Source organism: Paralichthys olivaceus, chromosome 6, assembly GCF_024713975.1.
Source record: "Paralichthys olivaceus isolate ysfri-2021 chromosome 6, ASM2471397v2, whole genome shotgun sequence".
Classification (NCBI taxonomy): domain Eukaryota; kingdom Metazoa; phylum Chordata; class Actinopteri; order Pleuronectiformes; family Paralichthyidae; genus Paralichthys; species Paralichthys olivaceus.
The window spans coordinates 7,101,603-7,127,092 of record NC_091098.1 but is presented as its reverse complement, the minus strand read 5'-3'; the positions used below and the strand labels follow the sequence as shown (position 1 = coordinate 7,127,092).

Below are 25,490 nucleotides of genomic sequence, written 5' to 3'. Positions count from 1 at the left end.
GCGCGCGTGCGTGTGTTCATCCCTGACAGAGTGTGGAGCATGTGCAGGAATGTTAATGTCTTCTTCCTTTGTTGTCGGTGCAGACAGCTGAGTGTGACTGTGCATATTCATTAGGCTGCCTTCCTGGAACATGTTAACTTTCACCATGAAAAGAGGGCAGATATATCTGTATAAAAACAAAGTATGATGAAGAAACTGAATGGAAGCAAAAAGATTTGATAAAGCCACAGTGTTTACTTAGAAATGGAGAGGGTGGTGGAAAGTTGTATCAGAACAAGAGCATGAAGTGAGAGATCCTGTCAGCCGATCCCATCACACATACACATCCCTTCATTAATGTTTTGCTCTTTCCAGAGGAACTGAAGTTGTTTTTATTAAATGTGAGTTGCTCTTGCAGTCAGCCAGCTCAAGGTGCTACAGTACAAAGTCTCTGTGTGAAGAGATCATTTGTCCTGCACTGAAACATTGAGAAATCCCCCAAAGATGAGTCCATGAGAAAAGAGAAGATGCTCGACTTTACTGACAGGACTGACCAAAGCTTTTATTTGACTTTTAGAAAAAGCTATTGAAAAGACAGTGAATTGAAAACATGATAACTTCGAATCGCTGATGAAACGTTGCATTTCTTCATTCAGCAATGTCTTTTTTTACTGAAGTGGGTTTTGACAGAAGTTCGTGTGTAGTTTTGCTGATTTTGCAGCAGGCTAAAGTGAGGCTTCAGCAGGATAAGCAGATAGCTGCACTGTTCCTTATCAGCAGAAAAGCCATTGCTGCAGATTGTCAAGGGTTTTTGATGTAGCTTCCAATCTCTCCACCGCTACCACAGGCTATCAGAGTGTCAGTCGCCACTGTTTTCATGCCATGCTGTTTTCACTACTGATAACCAATCATTCCGCCTCTGGTACTGTAAAGCATGTGTGAAGTCTTAAGTTAGAGTTGTGTGCCAATCTGCTTTTGTTGGTCTCATCTGTAGATTTGGGTGTGATGATAGAGGTGGACTGATAATTGTGTGCCTGTGTGTGATGTGAGTCTGTGTCTTATACAAGATAAAGGGGGAGATCCCTTTAAGTGAGCTGCCGTGTTGAGTGGCTTTATCTGTGTTGGCAAATGTGGAGAATGCGTTTGATGTGAAGGAGAGCAGGAGTGTGTGTGGAGAGGCGAAAAGGAAAGCTCGGACAGATGTACAATAACTTTTTGACCTTTCTTCCCCGTGTTGGTTACAAAATAATTTGTTTTTAGATCTGTGAGAGTGGAACCTGCAGATTTATGTCTGAAGACGCCCAGAAAAGGCTGACCGAGTGCAGAAATTGAAACCAAAAGTGTATTTGTTTTGGACATTTTCACTTGTAGCTGCTGCATGACCAGTGCTGCTGTTGGCCGCTGAGCAGCTGTATTGCAGCAGCTGCAGGAAACGGCGCTTTGCCAAAGGGTATCTACACAGTACTTGTTCCTGTCAGGTGTCCCACAAGTTCTCACATTCCTGATGGATGAAACATGCAGCGAAACGATTCAATGCTAAGAGAGATGTTCATCCTGTTACACTTTTCCTCATTACCACACATGCAGGAGAATTATTTTCACTGTGTGTGAAGAGCCTGGTATCTCAACTATTTCAAACAGATGACACAGATGAGTTCATGCTTTAAAATGTCCACAGGCCAAGGCCAGATCTTTCAGTTTCAGGATGCGTCTTCGTAACAACTCATGACCTTTTACCTCCCTGAGGAGGGCAGCACGAGAGCAGATGAAAGAATTTACCCACAGGGAGCAGTAAAGCATCAAAGCATGACTCCTCCATTAAAGGAATTTGGTTTTGAGACAAGTTTAGTGTTTTTTATTGTCTTCAATTCAAATTAAACCAGAGGCAAAATCTATCACTGCTCTCCACATAATATGTTGCTCCCTGTACATGGAGAGGTTGAATCACAGTTGCAGACCATGTTAAGTTCTTATCTATGCTATCGTGAACATCAGAACACAGTATGAAGTATTAAGGGCAGGAAACCGAGGTGAGAATGTCAACAAGGGCAAAAGTTGGACTCTTAGCCTAGCTCTTGTTGTGCTGCAGAAAAAGGACACATTGTCGTTTGTCCAACAGGACAGCACACCTGGTGTCTCCTCTCTGACTGACAGAGGCATTCACATACAGCAACTTGCGTGTCTGTGTGTTTGTGTGTAATGAAAGAGCTGTTCTAAAGTTTCCAGCTTCAGGCAAATTGCAACACCGCATCAAGCACAAGATGACGGGGACACATGGAATGTTTATGAAAGTGCTTTGTAAATGGGCGTGTTGCTGGCACGCAGACCTGATGAATCTAAAGCACCTGTTTAGTTGAAGTGGTGCAGGATGTAATAGTTCACTCAGATTCCTTTTTTATGATCTTGCATGGTGTTCACATAACCCTCAGAGAAGAAGGAAAAGCAGCCACATTTATGAACCTGTAATTTTACGAACGCAACATTTTGCTTGTGACGCAGCGTGTCAATGTAATTATTGTCCAAAAGTCTCCTTCGATCATATGAGTCTTCTAACCCGTTAAAACATGAGCATGAACATTGCTGTCATTATTGTGAGCGTTGCTTTCCTCAGAAATTCCAAAAAAGGTATATAGATTTGCTGATGTTTCATAAAAATTGTGATTGTAACAAGTTCCTTTTTGAGAAAAAAAAAACACAGCATTCATCATTTATTTTTCTTGTCACATAAAGCACTTATTTTTCCAGTTTTAAACTGCCGTCACGACGCTCACATCTTCTGTAATACGATCTCTCAAACAGGTAAACGTATCCTGGTAGATGTGAAGCACTGAACATTACAAGTGAGGTTAAATTCATGCGTGGATTTAATTTTCTGTACATGATGAGAACTAAAAGAATCCACCTTCCTTTCAAAGAGGTCTCACATGAAGGCCTGTAGCCAAAGAATTACAAGTCATGTGGATGATTTAGGTGCTGCCGGTGTCCTCACTTAACCCTCTGTAGATGTAAGCACCAGCAACACGTTCTCGCTGAAGAGGGTCATCAAGCTAACCTTGTAACACACACACACACACACACACACAGCAGAGGGTATAGATCTTAAACTTGTTGACAACTACACACACTTCATTTACACTTGAACACTTGAGTGTGCACCAACCAAGCAACATCATAAATATAGAAATAGTTTGGCGACAGTTGTAGGCAGGCAGGCCTGCACACACACACACAGACACACACACACAGACACACACACACACACACACACACACACACACACACACACACACACACACACACAGACAAGCCAGCGTCTGGCCAGCTGCTTTGGGTTTTGAATGGGAGTGACAGCTGTGGATTCCTCAGGATGAAGGAGGGAGAGAAAGAGAGATAGAAGTGAGCAAAAGAGGGCGATACGTTTTAGAGGGAATGAGTGTGTGTCTGTGAGAATCGCAAAGAAAGACACGGACAAGGAGGAATAAAAAGAGATGTGGTGTGAGAACATGAAAGATTTATATCTTTGCTTTTTTCCTTAAATGACAAAATATTTTTTTTCAATCCACGTCTGATTTGATTGATTTAAAATGGCTGACCTCGCAAAACACACACAGACACACTCACACATGCACACATGACTCTAACTGTCAGCATCAGACTATTCATAGAGATCCTGTGTTACACAAGACCAATTTAGCAACTCTGTAGATTTTCTTTGGGAATACACCCTCGGTGCGATTTACTCTGGCAAAAAAATCACTTCTGTGCTGATACATATATTTTCATAAAACAGTGAAATTAGAAAGAATATCCAAGGATCCAAGAACAAGATATATGAACAGTAGCTTTCAATGTAGCTGCCCTAAATGATAAATATCTGAAGGTCTTTCCAGGGAACTTACTTTGATTCCGATGACTTTTACAATTTCATGTTCAAACAGATCATTTTTTGTAATAGGGACGAGCTGGATATCACCATGGGCTGCAACACTCACTGTGGCTGAAGACAAAAGAAACACAAACAGCATCAGCTCAAACGTTATCAGAAGATCTAGAGAGAGAGAGAGAGAGATTATATTTCTTGAATGACAGGTAATATCTGCCGGAATGCATCCCTACACTCTCCTAAAATGTAAAGTAAGCAAGCAATGCAAAAGCACTAACCGTCTGCTGACATGAGGGAAATAATGTCCAAGACTGTTCTCTTACAGGCCATGTGACACTGATTGTAACTGACCTTATAGATTCAATTTCTGGGATCAGCACAGCAGCAAACAGCTTTTAGAAAAATTCACACTCCATCTGTAATGCAGGCTGCCATTTGTTTTAATATAGACAATATAACCTTTACGGTGTCTGCATCCTGCTTTAGGTTTTGGAAAGAAAAGGGAAACTCTTCACATCCTGTAAAAGCAACTTTCAAAGAATATTCTGATATTTTGGGGATTTGATTTGCTGCTGATAAAGCTTTAGTCAGCTTCCTCTTGCTTCTAAGCTAAGCTAAACTAACTCATTTTACCTACAAGAACAATGCATATAGTTCCTCCAAGTTTGTCAAAGTAATACTTGTAAGTTTTGTTCATAAAGTTCCACAAACAACTGAAGAAATAAAGCCCATTTTACTGGCTTATCGTTCCTTGGGCTATACCTGGTAGTTCTCCATGTTCCTGTAATGGGTGTTTTTGTGAGCGTGTTGCCTTCAGGGCCAGTCTTAGTCATTAATCAGAGTCGTATATGGATATCAAAGCACTCAATGTTTCTTTAAAGCCAAGTGTGAGAAAGAGAGTGAGCCTAAGTTTAAATGACTGCTAGTGTTCCAGCGGGACACTTTACTGCCGCAGGGCTCAAGGGCACTGCGGCAGCAGCGTCACATCAACAGCAGGGGGAGGAGAGGGGAGGAAATGGCAGTCTAAACTGAGCTCTTGTACAGGAAACCACCCCGGTTCTTTCATTGTTGTGTTTTTATAGACTCAACTTCCTGCTGGCACGACCGCCCCCGTTACCATGGTTACAGTGTCTGTTGTTTATGGGATGGATTGCAAAGATCCCTCAGTGGCAAGAGTTGATGGTCGTAAAGTGTCAAAGTGTGACACTTAAAAAAATTAGAGTGAAACAGGAGTTGGAATGTTGTTGAGCAACAGGCTCGTTGTGTGTTCTGGCCTGCGAAGTTGTAAAATGCTTCCTATATTGTTATTAAAGGTCTTATTTATCATTACTTCATATGTTTCTATTAAAAAAACATTTCCGTAGCCTGAACATTTATATTTCCAGGCTGATTTCAAAATTCATTATGCCTTAAATCATTCTGTCTGAAATGCATTTCCGAACAGCGTTTAAAGGGGGTTCTTCAGAAAGTGTTTTTCTGTCTGGATTTTGCCGATACACTGCGAAATGCCCTTTTGCACCCAAGCAAGGTGCGAGTGTGTGAATGAAATGATGAAATCAACAGTTCGGCGTCAGACAGCTGTCAACAAACACAAGCCGAGATAGCAAGAGGGAAGCAGGAGAAGAAAGAGAAGGAGTTAAAGAAAAAGAGGATGTGGCCGACAGTAAAAGATGACTGGAGGGGAGTGGAGTTCTCTGGCTAATTATAGATCCTGCTGTTAGCTGGCTGATGCAGAAGTGCTACTGGGGTTTTTCACATAGCCGGATATTTACAAGACAAACACGGGTACGTGCCTTTGACTTTATTGTTTACTCCATTGTGTCTGTGTTTGTGTGTGTGAGCTGCTTGTTGTTGCCGTGAACATTTCTACCTCAGTAATCCGTTCTTTTAAACTTTCTCACATCTGAACTGTGCAGTGGAAACCTGCTGTTTGTCAGTGTGACAAACGTCTGCCCCGTCAGTCCAGTGTGCAAGAGAGAGGCAGGAACACACACCCACCCACACACACACACACACACAGATTTTCTTTCTTGTTCAGTGATACTCTTCCCGAGCTTCTATTACTTCTACACTTGTATTTACAACAGTGACACAACACAAGCCATACCTGTATAGTGTGCATGTGTGTGTTTGTGAGAGAGCGAGAACTTGCTCTCCGCTCAGAAAATGGTCCTGGATGTTTATGGAAACTCAGTGAGGACCTTCGAAACTGGACCTGTGCTGCATTATACATCAACCTTCCTCTGTTACAGACGCACACACACACACACACACACACACACACTGACTTTGACTTACACGTTCGCATGCATACATTTCCTGGAGTTTTACTCTGACCTTAATCTTAGCTGCTACTTGCCTAACCCTAACCTTCAACCTTAACCTAAACAAGTCTTCACCTTAAAATGTAATGATTTACATGACTTGCTTTTTGTCTCCATAAGGAAGACAAGTTCCCATAATATGACTGTGTAAGCAGATTTAGGTCCCCACCACACACATACAAACACACACACACACACACACACACACACACACACACACACACAGTCGGCTTAGTCTTACATGTATGCACGCCAAAAAAAAACAACACAAATGTGCAAATCCATGATAACATCTCGAATGAGCTCGGACTTTCTCTCACACACATTGTTCATAACGATACCGACATTGACTTCAAGTGCACCTTTAATATGAATGAGAGCATTGAGTGTGGGAGGCCACTGACATTGCTCCATGTGTTATTGCCCAGTAACTGTGTCTGTTTTGGGATGGGTGCTATTTTGAGTTTGTTTAGCATCCTGTTTGTTCCTTTTAGGCCGCAGCTATATATCCAGCGTGTTAATGGAGCATGTAACTTGTGTGTGGGATCTACTGTATCTGCCGCAGCACAATTAAAACAAATAAAATCAAGCATTGAAAAAAGTACTCAAATTGCCCAAATAAAAGTGGAAGAAAATTAAATTGTACATTTCCAGGTGATGAGATGAATGATTTAATCAAATAATGATTTGAAAAAATGATCACTGTCAATGATGTTCTAAATCAACTCTGCAAACAAGTTATATTGTTATGCTGTGTCATTTGTACAGAATACGGTTTAAAATGCACTTTCAGCATAAAGTTCTGGTTTACTAAATAAGGAAGTGATGAATAGCAGGATTTCAACAGTGCCCAACTCTCCAATGCACTGTAGAACTCTCAATGATAACGTTAACCTCTACTCTGCCTGCATTACAATCAAGTGCTGTAAGAGTAAATTATTTTATTCATTAACAATAATCTCCAATAATAGAAGAACTTTGCACTGTTAAATCAGCACAAATAGAACAGTCAAACTAAAAAAGGAATTTCAAGAAGTCACTTTAACAACAAATTATGACCTGTTTGAGTTCTGAAAAATAATCATCAAAAGAATCAATAGTGTCAAATCATTTAAAGGTTCAGTGTGTAGAATTTTGTGACATCGAGTGTTGAAATTGCATGTTGCAGCTGAACACCCCTCACCTCACCCTCTCCTTCCAAACATGAAAAAGAACCTGTGGTAGCTTCAGTTGTCATAAAAACTCTAAAGGTGTTTAGTTTGTCCAGTCTGGACTACTGTAAAAAAAACACAGCGGCCTCCGTAGAGAGGGTCCCCTTGATTTAAATATAAAGTATTTAAATACAAAGGGCCTTTTCTGGGGTAAAGAAAACTACAATTCATAACATTTTGATGAAATGAACTAGTGAAAACATCATGAGAATTATTCTACATTAACTTTCTGCCAATAGTTCCCTTTCACCTAAATCTTACACACTGGACCTTTAAACCAGGTTTGACAGAGAAGTCTTAGTCATTGATATACCATTGTCAGGGATTGTTCCAAGTGGATACCATTCTTTTTTAATTGGCACTAGTAGGAAACAAATTGCACTTAGATCTTTTTTATTGTGTCACTCGCAGAAAGAGATAAGAAAGAACCTTTTCAGAGCGAGCGTCACAGATACCCTGAGGTAGTGACAACCTTAGTAACTCCAAGTAGCTGCTGCCTGTAAAAGGTGTTGTATGATTGAGACACACGGTACAGTCAAAACACAGGGAGGCTGTGCTGCTATATCTGGACGTGTAACAAGACACAAAGTGGTGGCGTCTGCTCGGACGTTTGTTGACTTTGCACGGCTTGAGTGCCTGTCACTAGTGGCACTGTGCTGGCTGTCAGCTCGTCCTCAGTGTGCAGAGAGTGACGAGGCTCCTCTGCAGGCTGTTGCAGACTCGCCTTGTCTCTACTTTTTTTTAATTTCATCTTTCTGTTTTTCTGTTTTGTGGCTTTTTTTTATCTCCTCAGCTTTCTCTCTATTAACATTTGTAAGAGGGTATGGAGGGGCTGAGGGGCAGAGGAAGATAACTTAAAGAGAGAGAAGGGGAGGGAGAAAGAGAACGTGAGATCTTTGTATAATCCTTGTCTTACCTGTAGAACCAGTCCCTATAGCAGAACACATGTTCACAGTAATAGAATGGAAAGGGGGGGAATGAGTGGGAGGGAATTAACCAAATACCAGATCAGAGAATGGACTGTCTCTCACTCTGCCTGTCAGTCAGTCACATGCACGTCACACACACACACACACACACACACACACACACGCACAAGAACATGATCCTCATCTACATAACCTTTTAGATAAATGGTACACTCCTAACTGTCTCTAACCAGACAGGCAGTATCATACTGCATCGTTGGTGATTTACATGACAGACTGACACACACACACACACACTCATAGTCACACACTGGTTAGATAACATTGTAATAACACAACTCTACATGAACAAGCCCCATCAGAAACACTCCAGCAAATACTGTACACTCTCATTTTTAAACTCTGTTCTGAGGTTATTAAGGTCAGTTTTATTTATAAAGCACAAATTCATAACAGTTATCTCAGGGCACTTCTCATATAGAACAGGTCTCGGATTGGAACTTGGATTGTGGAAGGAAGTAGAAGTGGCGAGACACAAGGACATAGAAACTGTGAGGCAAATCCACCAACTCTGACTCCTTTCAAGAACAACCAAAAATTAAAGATATAATATACAACTCTTCAGTAAAAAGTTTAAAAACATACACTCACATAATCCAAATGTTCAAACCCAGAGCAATGTTCAAACCCAGAGAAATTGTATTCAAGGTAATGGAATGTTTTATTTTGTTTTATATCCACCTTACCCATGACTTTGTCTTAAAAAAATAAAACTTTAGCTAGATTGCCAGTCGGCTGCTTTTCTCATTGTTTGTGTTGGTCACTTGTAATGGTTCACAGTTGATAATTGCTATTTACTGCGTTACATGAATACAACTTTAATACACCACATCATCCGTCAACAGGATTGGTGCTTCATGGGAGTTGTCAAGTAAACAACATCATCCAACTAGATTTTTTGTTGTTGTTTTAATTGACAGAACTCTAGAAGCCAAAGTGAAAAGAATGCACCTCCCACAAATCCTGCCACATCTTGACATACTTATACCAAAAATCTATTTGCAACTGTAAAATTTAGGTTAAGAAAATCCAAAAATAACTCTAGTCTCAGTTGTTGCGTTCACCTCTTGATGATGATACATTTTGTTTGAAGAACAGTGAAGCCCTGCTCCTTATGAGCAGCAGCAGGAAGATCAGGGAAATCCTCGTCATTCCAGCACTGACAAAGTGTAAACGTTGCTTTTGTGCTTGTTATTTAACTTTCCTGTGGGCTTTCTCAAGGCAAACATATTATCTCACATGGTACTACTGCTGTGTACATGCTTGTTATTCTAGTACATGCCTTCCCAACTCTGTACTATCTAAATTAAATCAACACAGAATCACACTCACAGGATGTCAGAAGATTTGTTATTCTTCTCTGAGTACTATAGACTAGATTTAATGAACTCTTACATGACACCACTTTTTAAGAGAACTAAAGACATTAGTGTCTGGAATTACTCAGAGACCCAGGAGGTACCAGGTTGCAGGTACAGAGACTAAACCACCTCAAGGACCATGTAGACTCAACCGTGATGGTGAGTGCCGTGTACACCAACGTACAATTTCCCTTAAGTATCCTTCTAAGTATTCCAGAAATCTCCATTAGTTCTTTTTCTTGACAATCGTTTCTCTGAGGATTTTTGTTTTGTGTTTTTTTTGGATGACTCTTTGCCAAGACCCCAACTTAAACCTCCAAGAGCATCATCACCAGGATCACTTTGATGTCATCCCATTACCAAAATGTTGCTTTGTGACTATTTTCTATTCCAGTGACACGCAGCAACAGGCACTTCTTCACGAGACAAGAATATAGTTAGTATTTTTCTATTGACTGAACCTTCCACTCTTGTCCACAAGTAACACATTGTTAGAGTTATGAGCCGTGAGCAAAAGGCGGAAATGTCTCTACCCAAGTGGTCACGGGATGTATCGACAAAGTCAATGACAGTGAAAAGTCACTAAAAGTCACTTTGCATTATTACCAAGTGAGACCAACATGTTACATCCCCAGTATCATTCTGAATCCCTTTAACTTTTCTTTTTCTAGACATCTCATTTATTCCTTTACTTCGCTAACAACTGGAAACTGGAGGTGACATCACTGTTACTACATATGTGTGTGTATTTGTGTGTGTGGTGTTCTCTGTAGAAACAAAAGGCCCTGTGTAGGTAAATGTTGGACCAGTGTGTGTGTGGCTATTTATAGCAAAGGAAAGAGAGACACTGGTGTTCCCGGCTGTGTGCGTCTGTGTGTGTTAACTGTGGCAGCCTTTGTTTCCTTGTATAAGCATGTTCTCCTCTCCTTTTCCTCTGAATAATAGCCTTGTTATTCTTTGCTGTCATTACCAAGAATATGTGCATCATCTTGTGTGTGTGTGTGTGTGTGTGTGTGTGTGTGTGTGTGTGTGTGTGTGTGTGTGTGTGTGTGTGTGTGTGTGTGCGTGTGTGTGTGTGAGACTGTGAGTGTTTACCACGGGATTTCTGTTATTCCAGCCATGGTCGGCATTCAGACTCTGCATTTGTGCCTCCTAATATGGAGGAGTACTGACACTACACACACACACACACACACACACACTCACACACACACACACACACACACACACACACACACACACACACACACACACACACACTCACACACGTGCACTGCAATGTCCTCCACAATCTGGTTTGGATCCAACTTCCGTCTCAGTGTACAATAAAACCAGTCGACCTCATTGTCTCACTGTCTCATTTACATGTTGTGATCTGAGTGAGCTGTGCAGTCACACCTCAGTGACACCAGCAGTGGATGAAGAAATCCCGTCTGAAGGATTCACTATTTTAGCATTTCCTTTTTAACCACACCCAGCATGCACCTGTTAGCGACCCGACCGCAGGCGGGTGTGTTTGATTTGAGACGGCGACGTGTTGGCCCGCAGGTGCATCAAATCAGCAGCCTCTTCTAATGATCTTTCATCGAAGCAAAGTAAAATACTTGAGTCCCAAACTATTGCATTAACCTACTGATTAGATAATTAAATGCACAAAACAAACAACGAATAACGTCATTCATTACTTCCATCTTTGAAGTTGTTTTCATTATCAAGGTTTGTTGGTGCAGTCAGTGGTGTGAATGAATGTCTGACATGTGAATGTGTAAGTGAGCATGTGTGATAGTTTGTGTTTGTGGGTTGAAATTTACTGTGTTAATAAATATACTCAAGTCTGAGACCATGGATGAGAAAGTGATCCCAGACTTTTGTTTGCAGCTGTTCATCTGCAGTTGAACATGTGTTGCTCTCTATTTTATCATCAAGTTTATTTGGTGAATGTCGGCATGTGTTTCTTTGTGAGTAAGTGTGCATTTTTGTCTGAATATGCAAGTGCATCTGTATGCGTGTGTATGTGTCTGTGTGTGTGCACTTATATGTGTTTATGTGTGTCATAGACAGAAACCACCTCCAGCCTTTTCCCAAGATCCTTCCTGGATCCTGTTTTTAGTGCCGGATGAGGCAATCTTTCCCATTGACTCAGCCATGCAATGCAAATAGCTCCAGAAGCATGCAAAGAGCATGGAAATTTGTGTGTATGCATTTGTGTCTGTGTTATATACAGACACACACAGACAGTGTGAGAGTGAGAGATGGTATAAGTTCATAACACTTTAAAGGAAAATAAAGACACATTGTAAGTGTGGTACTAGTTTACATATTGGCTCTTTATACTTCCATATTTTCAGCCTGTCTATCAGCAGTGGATTTTATTGGTGTTGGTTGGTTTCATTGTGAGTTGTGGATCTTTTTCTCTGGAGCACTTTCAGTATCCAGTATCGTTCATGGCCCACCCATTGTCTGTTGGTATTACAGAGCCCAAGTCATCTTTATATAAAACATATATACAGATCCTGTATTCATACGCAATTAGATAGATAGATAGATAGATAGATAGATAGAATAGAATAACATATGCATGCACACATACATGCCTAATGAATAAATCCCCAGTGAAATAATCAACAGACAAGTGACATAAACATTTTTGAAACATTCCTTGCCCAAAAAGAAGTTGGAAGAAGCAACATGTTTATCTTGTCTTACCCCAACAATTATTCAAATGCTATATTTGCCCCATACAATGATCCTCCTCCATGATACCCAACAAAAACAATGAAATAAACACTGACATTGTCGCTATGAACAGCATTCTCCTTCCTCATTTCCTTTTGAAAATAATTTTCTTCTAATCTTTTTGAACTGTATATTATTACTTTACTTCCTCCAGACTATTCCACATAATCACACCACAAACCGAAATACACATACTTTTAAGTGTGGTCAGACTACAACAATGTTGCAAATTAAATTTGCCTCTGAAATGACTGTACGCTTTTGTGTGTTACCAGGAAGTACGATATTTCTTCTTAAATGACACAGACAAAGCCTGACACAGAAAATTAAAAATAGCATTAATCAAACCTGACAGTTCTAAACTTATAAAATGATTCTGTAGCTACAATATAAAGTTATTATCATGACCAAAAGATAATGAGAGATATTTATTCAAGCAGTAAACTGTCTTGTTTTTATTCACATTATCTTCATTTGGAACTCAGTCACACAATATTTAACACTGAACATCTCTCAAATTTTTTTTAAACCATAATAAATTTCTCCAAACACTGGCTCTTTCAGAATCTGTTTCCATGTGCACATTGATTTTCAGGTCTAACTTTCTGCAGTGTTTGTTTAAATCAGCTGTTCTTTGGAGGATGAAGTAAATTTACACCTCCCCCCCTTCTCATCTTTTCCCAGATCCTTCGGTGGCGTTGCCGGTGTTGTGTGCGGCCTTGTTTCCCATGGACCTCAGGGTGGGAGAGCGGGGGATGCGCCCTGGTTCGGACACGGCGCTGTTCACGCCGCTGCACCCACCTTTACTCCTCACCCAGTTCTCCTCTCAGCCCTGCACCTCCTTCTCCCAACAGCAACTGCACCAGCAAATCAGGGTAACAGACATTAAGAACATGAAAAATGAATGAATTAGTTGAATGAAGAAAAATTGTGTTTATTATTATTATTTTCTTACATGTTGATCTTACACAAGCACTTGTTTCATGCATGTTGCTATGATGTAAATATGTGTGTGGTTTCAGTTTAATGTGGAGCAGAGGAGGCGAGAGCAGGAGCACCATGAGAAGCAGCAGGAGTTGCAGCAGTTAAAACACAAAGACAAGAGTCAACAAAGTGAGCCCACACACACGCACACACACACACACACACACACACACACACACACACACACACACACAAACACACACACACACACACACACACCCGCTTCACTAACATGTTTCTTCAAGTCTCTGTTCACATCATTGTATTTTTTTTTCATTTTCAATTATTTCTGCGACTGTTAAAATAATTATGGCCCAGAGTGTTGATCATGGGTGGAGAGGAAAGTACCCGTGAGAAATCTTTATTTCATCTTTATTCAACGGTGTTTCTCGACTTTCAAGGCTGTTTGCTTTGATATGAGAGCTAAATATAACCGGACAAGTGGAGCTGCAACAGTGGAGTCAAATATAGCTGTAGGTCTGTGCACATAAAGTCACTCGGTCAATATTGACTCCCCATCACCTCTGTGTGCATACACACACACACACACACACACTCACACACACACACACACACACACACACACACACACACACACACACACACACTCTCACATGCAAACAGAAATAGCAAACTTAATCTTAAACTGGTGACCACCCTGTCTCATACTAAAAAAATACAAAAAGCATCCATAGTCTCGCACTACATGTTTGCCATTAAACTCAACCACAGTTTGGTTGAGCTGTCTCTGTTATATGATTTACTATTAGTCACTGATTATGTGTTGCACAAATATTCAACAATGGCTGGTTGTGTCCTGTGCTTTTGACTTGGCCGCTCCTCCTCATGATGAAGCAGTTTGTGAGTCATTTATATTTTTAATCAGTGGTTTGTGCTCTTGACTGACAGGCGCGGTGGCCAGTTCCCTGGTAAAACAGAAATTGCAGGAGGTAATTCTTAAGAAGCGGAAACAGGCGGCGCAGGAGAGAACGAACTCCAACACTGTAGCCTACAGGTGATGCAAAATACACACATAAACATGGAAAATATCAATACTCTAAATATGTTTGGGCAAATAGTAACAAACTACTAAAATCATTTACTCGTTGACAGTAGTAATTATCTGACCTTAAAATGCAAATTAGAGAAATGGCTTTAAAAAAACAACTTGTGATCATGTGCAATCATTACACTTTACAATGACACCATTACGATGGACCATGATGGTTTACATGCATATTGGTAGCTTTGTATTATACCTGGCATTGTGTTGTTTAATTTTCAGCCAGTTTAATTCATTACCTTGTTGTACAGTTAGCTTGGATGGTATGTATAATACACATGCCTTATACATATATTTGCAACAATATAATATAGGTCCTTTTCTTTTATTTCAGGTTGCCATGTAAACAGATAAAAATGAGCCTATACAGACTCTCATACAGAATGCAGTATTAGTTATACCCTGTCAACTCTACAATCTGCATGCAAAATACACTTTAAGTTTATAATCTAATGTAAACTTTGATCTATTTGTGTTTGTGTGTTTCCTCAGAAATCTGGGTCCAGACCCAAGTGCGTCCTCCCAACCTCTGGTGCCATCACCGTCACAGCCGTCTCCAGAGGGTTCAGAAGGGACGCCACTCCGCAGAGCAGGTAAGTCATCATCACGTCACACTTTGAGCTCTATTTTAACAATTTAAGTACATGGTGCAGGTGCAATGAGGGTGTGTCAAAATACAGAGTTGAATAGTCTAAAAAAAGATTGCCGTGCCAGGCAGGATTTAAAAGGGTTTAGTCTCTTAATTAATCATGGGTGTGTTTTGGGCGTAACAAACTATAAATTTATCAGCGAGCTCTATTGTGTGAGCTTTGTAGGATTGTTTGTTTTATTTTTTTAGATAATAAGAGAGAACACTTCTCTGCAGAGGAAACACTTTTACTTTGTACACAGGCAGACAGACTGTGTGTGTGTGTGTGTGTGTATCTATATGATATCTAAACGAAGTGGGCACTGGTTCGAACCAGCTTAGCCACCATTTTGTGCCGTTGTCCTTTTAAACAAAAACACTCAGAAGTATATTCTTATTGGTTAGGGTGCTCATAATAAAATTAGAAATTCAAAATTAAGTGACAAATTACTATAAATTAGGATGTGAAACATCATCTTTGTTTGTTTCTTTTTTTTTTCTTCATTGATATGAAATATTCTGATCTTTTACCACCATGGATTTACCCAATAATGCAACTCACTACTTCAGGCAACAGTGATCTTATATTACTGAAACTAAAGCTGCAGAATTTAACTGCAATGAATAAAGAAATACATTATCCCGTCTTTTACAGTCAGCCATGTATTGTGTCCCCTCTTAACTCTTTGGTGAGATAACAGCTCTGGCCACACTTCATTGTTGCGTGTGTGTCACAGAATGTGTGTCTTCATCTCAGGCGTGTCTGCTTTTTGTTTTGTTAATCTTGGCTCACTGGGAGACATGGATACAACCAAACAATATTTAATGTTAATACCTGTATTTTTGTGTCTATGTCTGCTGTGACCAGTCGTTGTAATGATGTTAAATCGTTGTTAGGAGGTAACACTCTGCAGCAGAATAAAGTAAACCATTTAGACGCGATCATATAACATAACTTTCCTGCTGTTGTTTTAAATTGTCAGCATCTGAGCCCAATCTGAAGGTGAAACACAAGCTGAAGAAACACCTGAACACCCGCAAGAGCCCGCTCACCCGCAAAGAGAGTGCCCCGCCCACTGTCAGACACAGAGTTCCTGACACGCTGGGTAAGATCACACACACACAAACGAGTGGGATTGGTAACACACTACTGATTTGATATGTGATCATTTCATTGGGTCAAACAAAGGAGCTTAAACAATTGTTTCACAGATGTAATGTAATCGACTGTAAGTACACTATGGTCCAGAGACATTATTGTATTGACACTCTCCCACTGTCTGTCTCTGTCTCTCACCAGACTCGTCCCCCAGCAGCAGCAGTACTCCAGTCTCTGGCTGCAGTTCACCGAATGACAGTCTGCCCAATGAAAATGGACTACTGCCATCTGCAGGCGGCCTCTCACATGAGGTCAGCATGCATACATGCACACTCTCACACACACACATGCAACTCACACACACGCCTTCACAATGTTGATGAAGTAATGTAAAGAGAAGCCATTCTTGTTCCACCTGAAACAGATTTTTACATTTGGGACATAAGTAAAGAAATAACATTGAAGTTTTATGAGAGTAAGAAACATATAAAAGACCAACGATAAATAGAAGCACTTACTTTTAGCCTCTTAGACATTTAAACAAGTAAGCACACGGTCTAATTAAAAGGTTCTTTCATGTACATGAGCTGATCTGAGTCCTTGAGTAATGACATGTTTAAAGCAGTGACACAAGAGTAAAGGAACAATGAGTGTCAGCCGTTTATGCATAATTAATTTAATCACAGAGTCGGAACAGAGCAGCCTCTGCCACACCTGCCTCACATGTCTGATTCATGATTCAGCTCAGGACAAAACATTAGCTCAGGTTTAATTAGACTACATGGGTGTAGGTTACTCTACATGTGACATTCACTCATATTAAGAGCACACAGCAAAGACAGATGATGTAACTAGAGCGGAGCAGCGATGGAGGAAAGCTCCTCTGATGTGAGAATAAATGTAATGTTTTTTTAATAGAAAATATGTTTGGAATTTCCAGGCCCAGAAGCTGCTGCTCAGAGACGGCACTCTGGCTAACTTCACCATCCAGAGCCCCTCCACTCTGCCCACCATCACACTGGGACTACCAGCCAACGCCAGGGTAAACACTGAGCTGCACCACACGTCTGTCACAACAACTCGGTTATTCTTACATTGTCTTTTATCCCTAAAACAAGTGGGAGGAGCTGCTGAAAAGTTTGAGAGTTGCTGAAGTCTGGATATTTTCCTGAATTATTCCAAAAGGGGCTGGATGTAAGAATGCAAATGTCTAAGTCAGTTGCTCTGGATATTTTCTGGAACATTTCTCACCAGCCCCCTAGTAAAATACCAGGAAAATGTCAGAGTGAACCCATTTGAGAATACGACTGAGTGGGCATGTTGATAAAAGATGCTAAGCAGGAAGAATACAAATATCTCAGGATGTAATCTAACAATATATTTTATGAGACTAATGCAGCAATCTGCTTCATTTAAGAAACATTGTTATGTTGTATTATAGCCAGTGACTGAGTTTCAGACTAAGTGGCTTGAAGAGATGTGTAAAAGTTAAAAAACAAACATACCATGATTTGACAATGAATTGTTCCAGGTCACTACCTTGTGTTTAATAAGAAGTATATCAAAAAAAGGAAGCACGGTGCATGTTCTGTTTTTTTTTCTTCGACATTGTGGGACATGCAGTACATTATATTTATCTCCTACTTTGCTGTATGTTTCCATGGTAACTGAGCTGTGATAAAAGGAACGTGAGTGTGTTTTCTGTCGTTGTAAAGATGCTTGGTCGTGTGCAGGGTGAAGGAGAGCTGTCTTCTCTGAAGGTCGGCCGGTTGCCGGTGGTTACAGCCGGGGTCTCCCCCGTCTTCCTCCCCCTGAGCAGAGAGGATCAGGCCGGGCACCCTCACCTGCCCGTCATCATCCTGGAACCCTCTGGACTGGTGCACACTCCTCTACTCTCTGGTGAGGCAAACACACACACTTTAGACATTCATGATGAAACACAAATGTTACTTTGACTGTCTTTAACCAATTAACATCTCAGACTTGGATGCACATCAAAAAATGTACAAGGCTGCAAAATACACAAATATGTACGCATGGACACACACACTACATTCATTTACTTCAACCACCTGGGGAAGCAGTCGCTTTTCAATGAAAGGGCTTTTCCTTGTAGTTTATTAAATGCTAGAGCACCACCCAGTGGCTACATTCAGATTGTTTCTGTTCTTTGATGTACTTGTGTTAGTATATTATTAACTTCAGACTGATTAACTACACATCCATTGCTGCATTTTTTTTCAGTGGCTTTACCTTTTGAACACAGCATAATAAAAAAAGTCAAAACTCATGTAAAGTGAACTTTAAAGAAATTATCAAATTTAATCTCACAGAGTAACACATTTGATTTTTTCCCCCCAGTTCCAGGCTTAGACTCTGTCCCGCTGCAGTTTGCCACCCAGTTAGACCACCTGTCTCCTGGAGGCTCTCAGCCCCACAAGCCCCTGAGCCGGACACGCTCAGAACCCCTCCCCCAGAGCCAAAGGACCCTTCATACACACCTCCTTCAACAACAGCATAACACACAACTACTTGAGAGGCTCAAACAGCAGACCCACCTCGGCAAGGTATGAAAGCTCCCTTATTGTTGCTGCCTTATTCCACATCCCTCAAAGTCACAACACAGTCCAGTTTGAACACATATTATACACATTTAGAGTTACGTGTAAATTGATTGAGGGTGTCATTATCTCCATCTATTATAAGTATTATGTGCAAGAGAAATTATAGAAGAGACACTACTTATTAATCCAGAGAATCTCCTCCTGAGAATCACAGCATTTCCTTCAGTGCGTGCATCCATCCAGCAGCTAACCTGGCAACCCTCTAATGGAGTCAGACTTAGAACCCCTTTTGTTTACTGTGAACATGACACTTGAACAATCCTTTTTCAGGAGGAGAAAATTAAAATCTCAAGGCTGCAATCTTAGTTTTGATCATTACAGTTTATATAAACAGATTTTTGATTAGATTTAGTGACCGCAGCAACATTTTATTTCTAACAAGCACTTCAGATTTATACTCATAGTACCCTCACTTATCAGTCTTTGAGTGGTAAAGACTGTCTACACTACGTCAGCAATGTGCTGGGTCACCTTTTAAATTCCCCTGTTTGTATATGTTAATGAGCAAGTTATTACAAGATAATGTCATATCTGCGTAAACACACATTGATCTGCATGTGTGATTCATGCCAACTTCAATCCATGCATGTTTGTCCGTGTGCGTGTGCAGCTGATGACTAAGTCCAGCGAGAAGCCCAGACTGCATCAGATCCCCTCTGAGGACATGGACTCAGAGGACGGGGGTGGGATTTCGCCCACAGAGCCAACCTATCAGAGCAGAGTGCGGGCAGAGTCACTGAGGGAGGCGGAGCCAACAGCATCCAATAGCCATGAGGAGCAACTGAACCTGCAGCATGCACTCATACTCAACCAGGTTGGGAACGTAGTATACTTTGATAAATGAGCTCGATTCACACAGCAAGCAGGTGTAAATGACTCCTTTTATACATTTGTCCTGCAGATGGCAGCGTAACACCTGCACTTGCATCTTTCTAGTTGCAGCCTCATGGTTTTTTATTACAACTATTCATTACCTTAATGTGATCGTTTCAGCATGATGTGATAATATGGTGCACATACATGCTGAGCTTGTCAGAAAATGTGAAAGCTGCAAACAACACAAACCACACCGCTGAAAGTCTGGCTTCAACATTAAGAAGGATTAAAAAAAACATTTAAAGAAGAGTTCAGAATCAAAAAAACAGATTAAAATCATCACATTTGATAAAGTCTGCTCAGAGGTTTTAATGATATTAGGCTGGAGGAAGGTCTGCAACCTCCATCACACAATATCAGCTGACAATACAATTAACGTTGCAAATTGTAATGATTATTATGAGCAGTAATATTGACATATGTTATCAAAAGTTCTATGCACTTCTGTTTTGTTCATTATATTTATTTTGAATTCATCCATAATGTCAATATATTTCATCCTCATCACCCCAACTCTTCCTGTAGTCGTTGCTATGGGAGCAGCAGAAGCAGCTGCAGCAGCTGCATCGACAGATGGAGACCCTGGCAGTGCCCATGCTACGCGGCGGCAGTGGGGTTGGTAGCGGGCTGGGCGTCCATCGCCCCCTGTCACGGACACAGTCATCCCCAGCCTCCACCTCTCTCACTCTGCCTGAGAAGACCCTGAGCCTGGCTCCACAAGACACCAGCAGCAAACCACGCTTCACCACTGGTGAGTCAGACATGGGTATAAAATATTAAAAGTGGTACATATAATAACTGTATTTCAAATACAGCCATGGCTTATAGGGGTGAAGATCCTGACTTAATGATCACAACCTCCTGGTGTGAATTGAGGTGGAGCATTTGATGCATGTTGTCGGATATCTTGCTCCCATGTGAAATTACAAAGTGGATTAGCAATAAAGTTTGTTTAAAGGCAAGAATATAAGTGTTTTTTTCAAATAAGTAGTTTGAAATTATAGTAAATGCATATATATTTATATTGTTGTTGAGACTTAGAGGATAAGATAAAAATCCCTCACACAGACGTTTCCCCTAGTTGCACTCCAGGAAGTCTCCAGTCTAAAGAAACGAATATGCATAAATGAAATAACATTGGAAAAATATAAAAAAACTGTTCTTGATTCATATTTAATGCACAGAGATAATTGGTAAATGTCAATTTAAAATGTCAAGGAAGGAGAGAGTTGCCATCGATCACTCACAACTCTTCTGACTTTAGGATCATAAAAAAGAAGAAGCGTATGTTAGTGTTTTAACCTTTAAGTGCAAACGCTGCTTTATTGGCTCTGTTCATCTGAGAAATTGACAATGTCTATATGACGCTTGTGTGTGTATATGTATGTTCACGCAGGTCTGGTGTACGATTCTCAAATGCTGAAGCACCAGTGTACATGTGGAGACAACAGCAGTCACCCAGAGCACGCTGGCAGGATACAGAGCATCTGGTCTCGACTACAGGAGAGAGGCCTAAGGGGACAGTGTGAGGTAGAGCATGAGCGCGCACACACACACACACGCACACACACACACACACGGTATAACGTGCAGATCATTTGTTTTAAAAAATGATAATTTTTCATCCTAAATAAAAAAATCTATAAATAATTAAATAATTGTATTTATTTAAAAAGACAAAGTTTGAGTTTACAGTTACAGATTCTTTTGGAGCAGAACTTTGATAACAACAGCTTCTCTTTGTGCATCATCAAAGTATTAACGATAAGAGAGTCACTTAATACCTTTGTGTCTATACAGACTATTCGTGGTCGTAAAGCCACTCTGGAGGAGCTGCAGTCAGTCCACACGGAGCGACATGTGTTGCTCTATGGCACAAATCCTCTCAACAGACTCAAGCTGGATAACCGCAAACTGGCCGGTATGTATACACCTCACAGTGATGGATTTGTAAAGTCTGAAACTGATGAGGTGAACTCTATTTCATGAGTCATTTAGTCCACAGAGTAATGTCCTTGACCTACACTAGGTTTACAAAAATTCGAAAATTGATGGAGGAATATAGCGTAACAATAGTTTTCTTGTGCCAAGGGATTATGTCAGGCCAACCAATGCCTTCATTAGCCTCCAAAGCATAGACTTGTTATACTAAAAAGTGAAACTACATACATATATATGTTTCTGAATGTATAATAACACTTATTTCTGTTTCCTCAGGAATCCTCTCTCAGAGAATGTTTGTGATGTTGCCATGTAGAGGAGTAGGGGTAAGAGAAACACACACACGCACTTTTTTTGCTCTTAATGAAAGCTACACAACACACCACAATAAATGCACGCATGAAAGACGACATTGTTTCAGAGCAAAGCAAAAAAGATGAGCAAAAGACAGAATCATAAGAAGGACAGTGAGGAAGGCAGGATATGAAAGAGGAAAATAGAGCTGGCTGGGCCAAATGCTAATGTTGGCCTGACAGTTCGCGTCAGACCATGACAAGTCAGACTAACCAGAACAATATGTCCACGACCAAGGATAAAAGAAATGCCTCAAATTTCATTGTCCAAGCCAGATGGACAGTAATGCCAGCCCGTGAACAAACAGCAGAGAGAAAGGAAAAACTAATAAACAATGGAAATGGAAAAAGTATGGGTTTGACCACAACATTAGAGAGTGAAACATTTTCACTTTCGAGTCACAGCTGTAAGTTGGGTTCATCCTTGCCTCAGAGAAATTCTTCACTTTTCACATCCTGTTCTGTACAGGTGGAAATCATTCTTAGAATCAGTGTGAAGGTCTGTCTGATACTGGCCAGTTATAATAAATTAATGAACACATAAAGAGTTCCACACTTTTGGATATGTGTTGATATTTAGTTTTAATGGATAGATTAATAACCTCCATCATTTGTCTGTTAATTGACAGGTTGATAATGACACAATATGGAATGAGTCGCACACCTCTACAGCGGCACGCATGGCGGCGGGCAGCGTTGTCGAGCTGGCATGCAGAGTGGCCAAAGGAGAACTGAAGGTGAGAAACTAAACTCTGCAGTCGCTCTGCACTAAGGAGGCGACAGTGTCAAAGAACCAGAAGTTACTCTGTCAACTTCATAACAGGAGGCTAGTTGGAATATCTTATGTGAATGAACTGCCTCACATTGAAGTAATGTATGATGTATAAATACAAATCCAAACTGATGATTACAGATTAATCTTAAAAATATTAATTTAAAATCTCACCTCATACTTCTGCATAAGTGTATCAAAGGGTGTACCCCACAGGAGAGTATGTAAGGGGACACTTACCGTTTCAACCGTCTTATTTATCGTGAACAATAATGAAGCAAGTCCGATTATACCAAAAACATTGCCTGTAAAATCTTCACTGCAGATAAACTAGGTAGGATGAACACAAAGTTTATAGAAAGCTCTGCACACAAGCTCCAGCACACAAACAATAAAAAGTGGCAGTGGATTGTGAAGTAGCTCAGGAGCATTAACTCAGGACGAGGGAACAGAACATTACCCCCCAAAAAATGGATGAAATGTAGTCAAGGAACATGTAAACATCTCAACTTTTTTTTGCAGACATGAAAATGATGTTATACTCCTACAAGTTCTCCTTTTCAGGCTCTGGGCAGTGGGACAAAAGTAATTTTAAAAACATTGTGAAGTAATTCTGGAGTACTTGTGTCCACAGCTAACAGTGCTTTGTTCCTGTATGACAACTCCTAGCCTCTGAGAGAATTGGAAATGCTAAGGAGGCCTCATTCTGCCTTAAGAGGCCACCAACCCACTTCAAAGATGACTGGGTTTCAGAAAGAGTTTTCCCTGTTATAAAAATGCCTCCATTTCCTCACTCTCCTCCTCACGATGATTAAAAGTCTGGGATAAACATGAAATCAAATTTAAATATACCACTGGCTAAAAGCGTATCAAAGGCGGCAGCTTCATTCCAAACATTTCAACCCTAAAATAAAACAATAAAATTGGGCAAAACCAGGGGAGCAGAGAATGCAAAACAATAAACAGCAACCTATGATGAGCCATTGTAGTACACAACCACTACACTGCTACCACTGTATATATTTATTTTACAATAAGTACCATGAATGACTGGAACTGTGTGTGTGCTCTGGGGTTTACTCTTTGAGGCAAAGAAGTTGACTAATTCAAAGAACGTTTTACCAAAAATCTATTCATTTATAAAACAGTTTCAGAACATGAGGAATAAAAGAGGGTTCATGTCTTCTGCTTGTGCTCGTGGGCACCAATGTGCTCCGTGTGCTGCTGCTTTGAGGAACTGGGAGTTGAGGCTACAGGAAGGAACCTGTGTCAATATACATTTCCAGGATTTTCTATCATATGATTGAAGATTGTAATCATAACACTCTGCACTGATGTAAACAAACCTTACACAGACCAAAAAGCATTGGTTGTTGTGCGTCGTGGGTTTTGAATTTCGTCAGTGGGATTGTGCCTTTGAGGAAGAATTAAATTTTTCAGTTTAACTCCTGAACTGTATAAAAAGTAAGATTAAAGATTGTAGTGACGGTGCGTGTCAAGTTCCAGTCGCACACTGATTAATAGAATGTTCTTTCTTTCCACAGAACGGCTTTGCTGTGGTCAGACCGCCCGGGCATCACGCAGACCCCTCCAATCCAATGTAAGTGTGTGTGTGTGTGTGTGTGTGTGTGCGTGTGTGTGTGTCACATGCTCAGCCTGACCACAGAGTGCTGCACAGTCAGCAGCTTCTCTTTGAAGGATATTTACGAAAAAGGGACAAAATAAGAAAGATATATACTTTTTTTGATTTATACGTCCAACGTTATTGCACCAGTTTTAAAACCTCAATACTGTATACCGTCTCTTTTTTTTATTTTTCCATCTTGTGTACATCCAGGGCATGCATCATCAAGTAGCTGGTAACTAACATATGTCGATGTTCCAAAATGAAAACGTGGACGTGGACGTTAAAATAAGATTGTCTACATAATGTGACTTAGATTGTGATACTCTGCATGTCTTAATTTGTTAATTAATTATTCTGAATATGATCTTATTCAGGTTAAGTTACTAGGAAAATGCTGTCACAGTCAGTGTCATTTTGTCTTAATGGGGTTAATATTAGGATATTGGTGTCCATGCAAACGCAGTCACTGACTCTACAGACAAACCAGAGGGACAGAGGCTTTTCAACCTTTTATGACTGTATTACACTCACATAGCAACAATGGAGAATCAATGATCAATGGAAGAGCTCAATGAAAACGACTTTTTAATAATCATATGTATCCATTGTTTGTCTCTACAGGGGTTTTTGTTACTTCAATTCAGTGGCGATAGCGGCCAAGCAGCTCCAGCACAAGCTCAGCGTCAGCAAGGTTCTCATTGTTGACTGGGTAAGATGGTTTCTTTACTCTGACTCCATGCAGTTATTTTCACCGTTGTTAATTATTTTGATGTGGTATTTGATGTGAGCATGTCTGTGGAAGTGAAATTATATCCTGTGGAGCTGATTGGTACAGTTTAATAGTAATATGGCTTCCTTCATTCTGCTGCTAGGATGTTCACCATGGCAACGGCACCCAGGAAGTGTTCTACAGCGACCCCAGCGTTCTCTACATCTCGCTTCATCGCTACGACGACGGGAACTTCTTTCCTGGCAGTGGGTCACCGGCTGAGGTGGGTGGCATCCACATTCCTCCGTATCCCTTTCGTGAATCACAAGAA

General features: G+C 40.5%; 1 protein-coding gene across 5 annotated transcripts in view; it reads left to right on the top strand.

Moving 5' to 3' along the window:
* The window catches only part of hdac7a (histone deacetylase 7a), a 59,039-nt gene that overhangs the window by 22,959 nt on the left and 10,590 nt on the right, over positions 1-25,490 (top strand). For 4 of the 5 annotated variants that reach the window (XM_020089440.2, XM_069526231.1, XM_069526233.1 and 1 more), the window contains 18 exons: positions 13,168-13,358; positions 13,506-13,596; positions 14,377-14,482; positions 15,023-15,123; positions 16,142-16,264; positions 16,459-16,568; positions 17,198-17,299; positions 17,991-18,156; positions 18,619-18,824; positions 19,492-19,695; positions 20,283-20,508; positions 21,154-21,287; positions 21,558-21,678; positions 21,975-22,024; positions 22,681-22,788; positions 24,368-24,423; positions 25,072-25,159; positions 25,323-25,442. In XM_020089440.2, the coding sequence (XP_019944999.1) occupies positions 13,168-13,358; positions 13,506-13,596; positions 14,377-14,482; positions 15,023-15,123; positions 16,142-16,264; positions 16,459-16,568; positions 17,198-17,299; positions 17,991-18,156; positions 18,619-18,824; positions 19,492-19,695; positions 20,283-20,508; positions 21,154-21,287; positions 21,558-21,678; positions 21,975-22,024; positions 22,681-22,788; positions 24,368-24,423; positions 25,072-25,159; positions 25,323-25,442 (2,303 nt within the window). Of the gene's footprint in view, positions 1-5,516; positions 5,648-13,167; positions 13,359-13,505; positions 13,597-14,376; positions 14,483-15,022; positions 15,124-16,141; positions 16,265-16,458; positions 16,569-17,197; positions 17,300-17,990; positions 18,157-18,618; positions 18,825-19,491; positions 19,696-20,282; positions 20,509-21,153; positions 21,288-21,557; positions 21,679-21,974; positions 22,025-22,680; positions 22,789-24,367; positions 24,424-25,071; positions 25,160-25,322; positions 25,443-25,490 lie in introns of those variants that run through there. The other variant, XM_069526234.1, reaches the window with a different exon arrangement.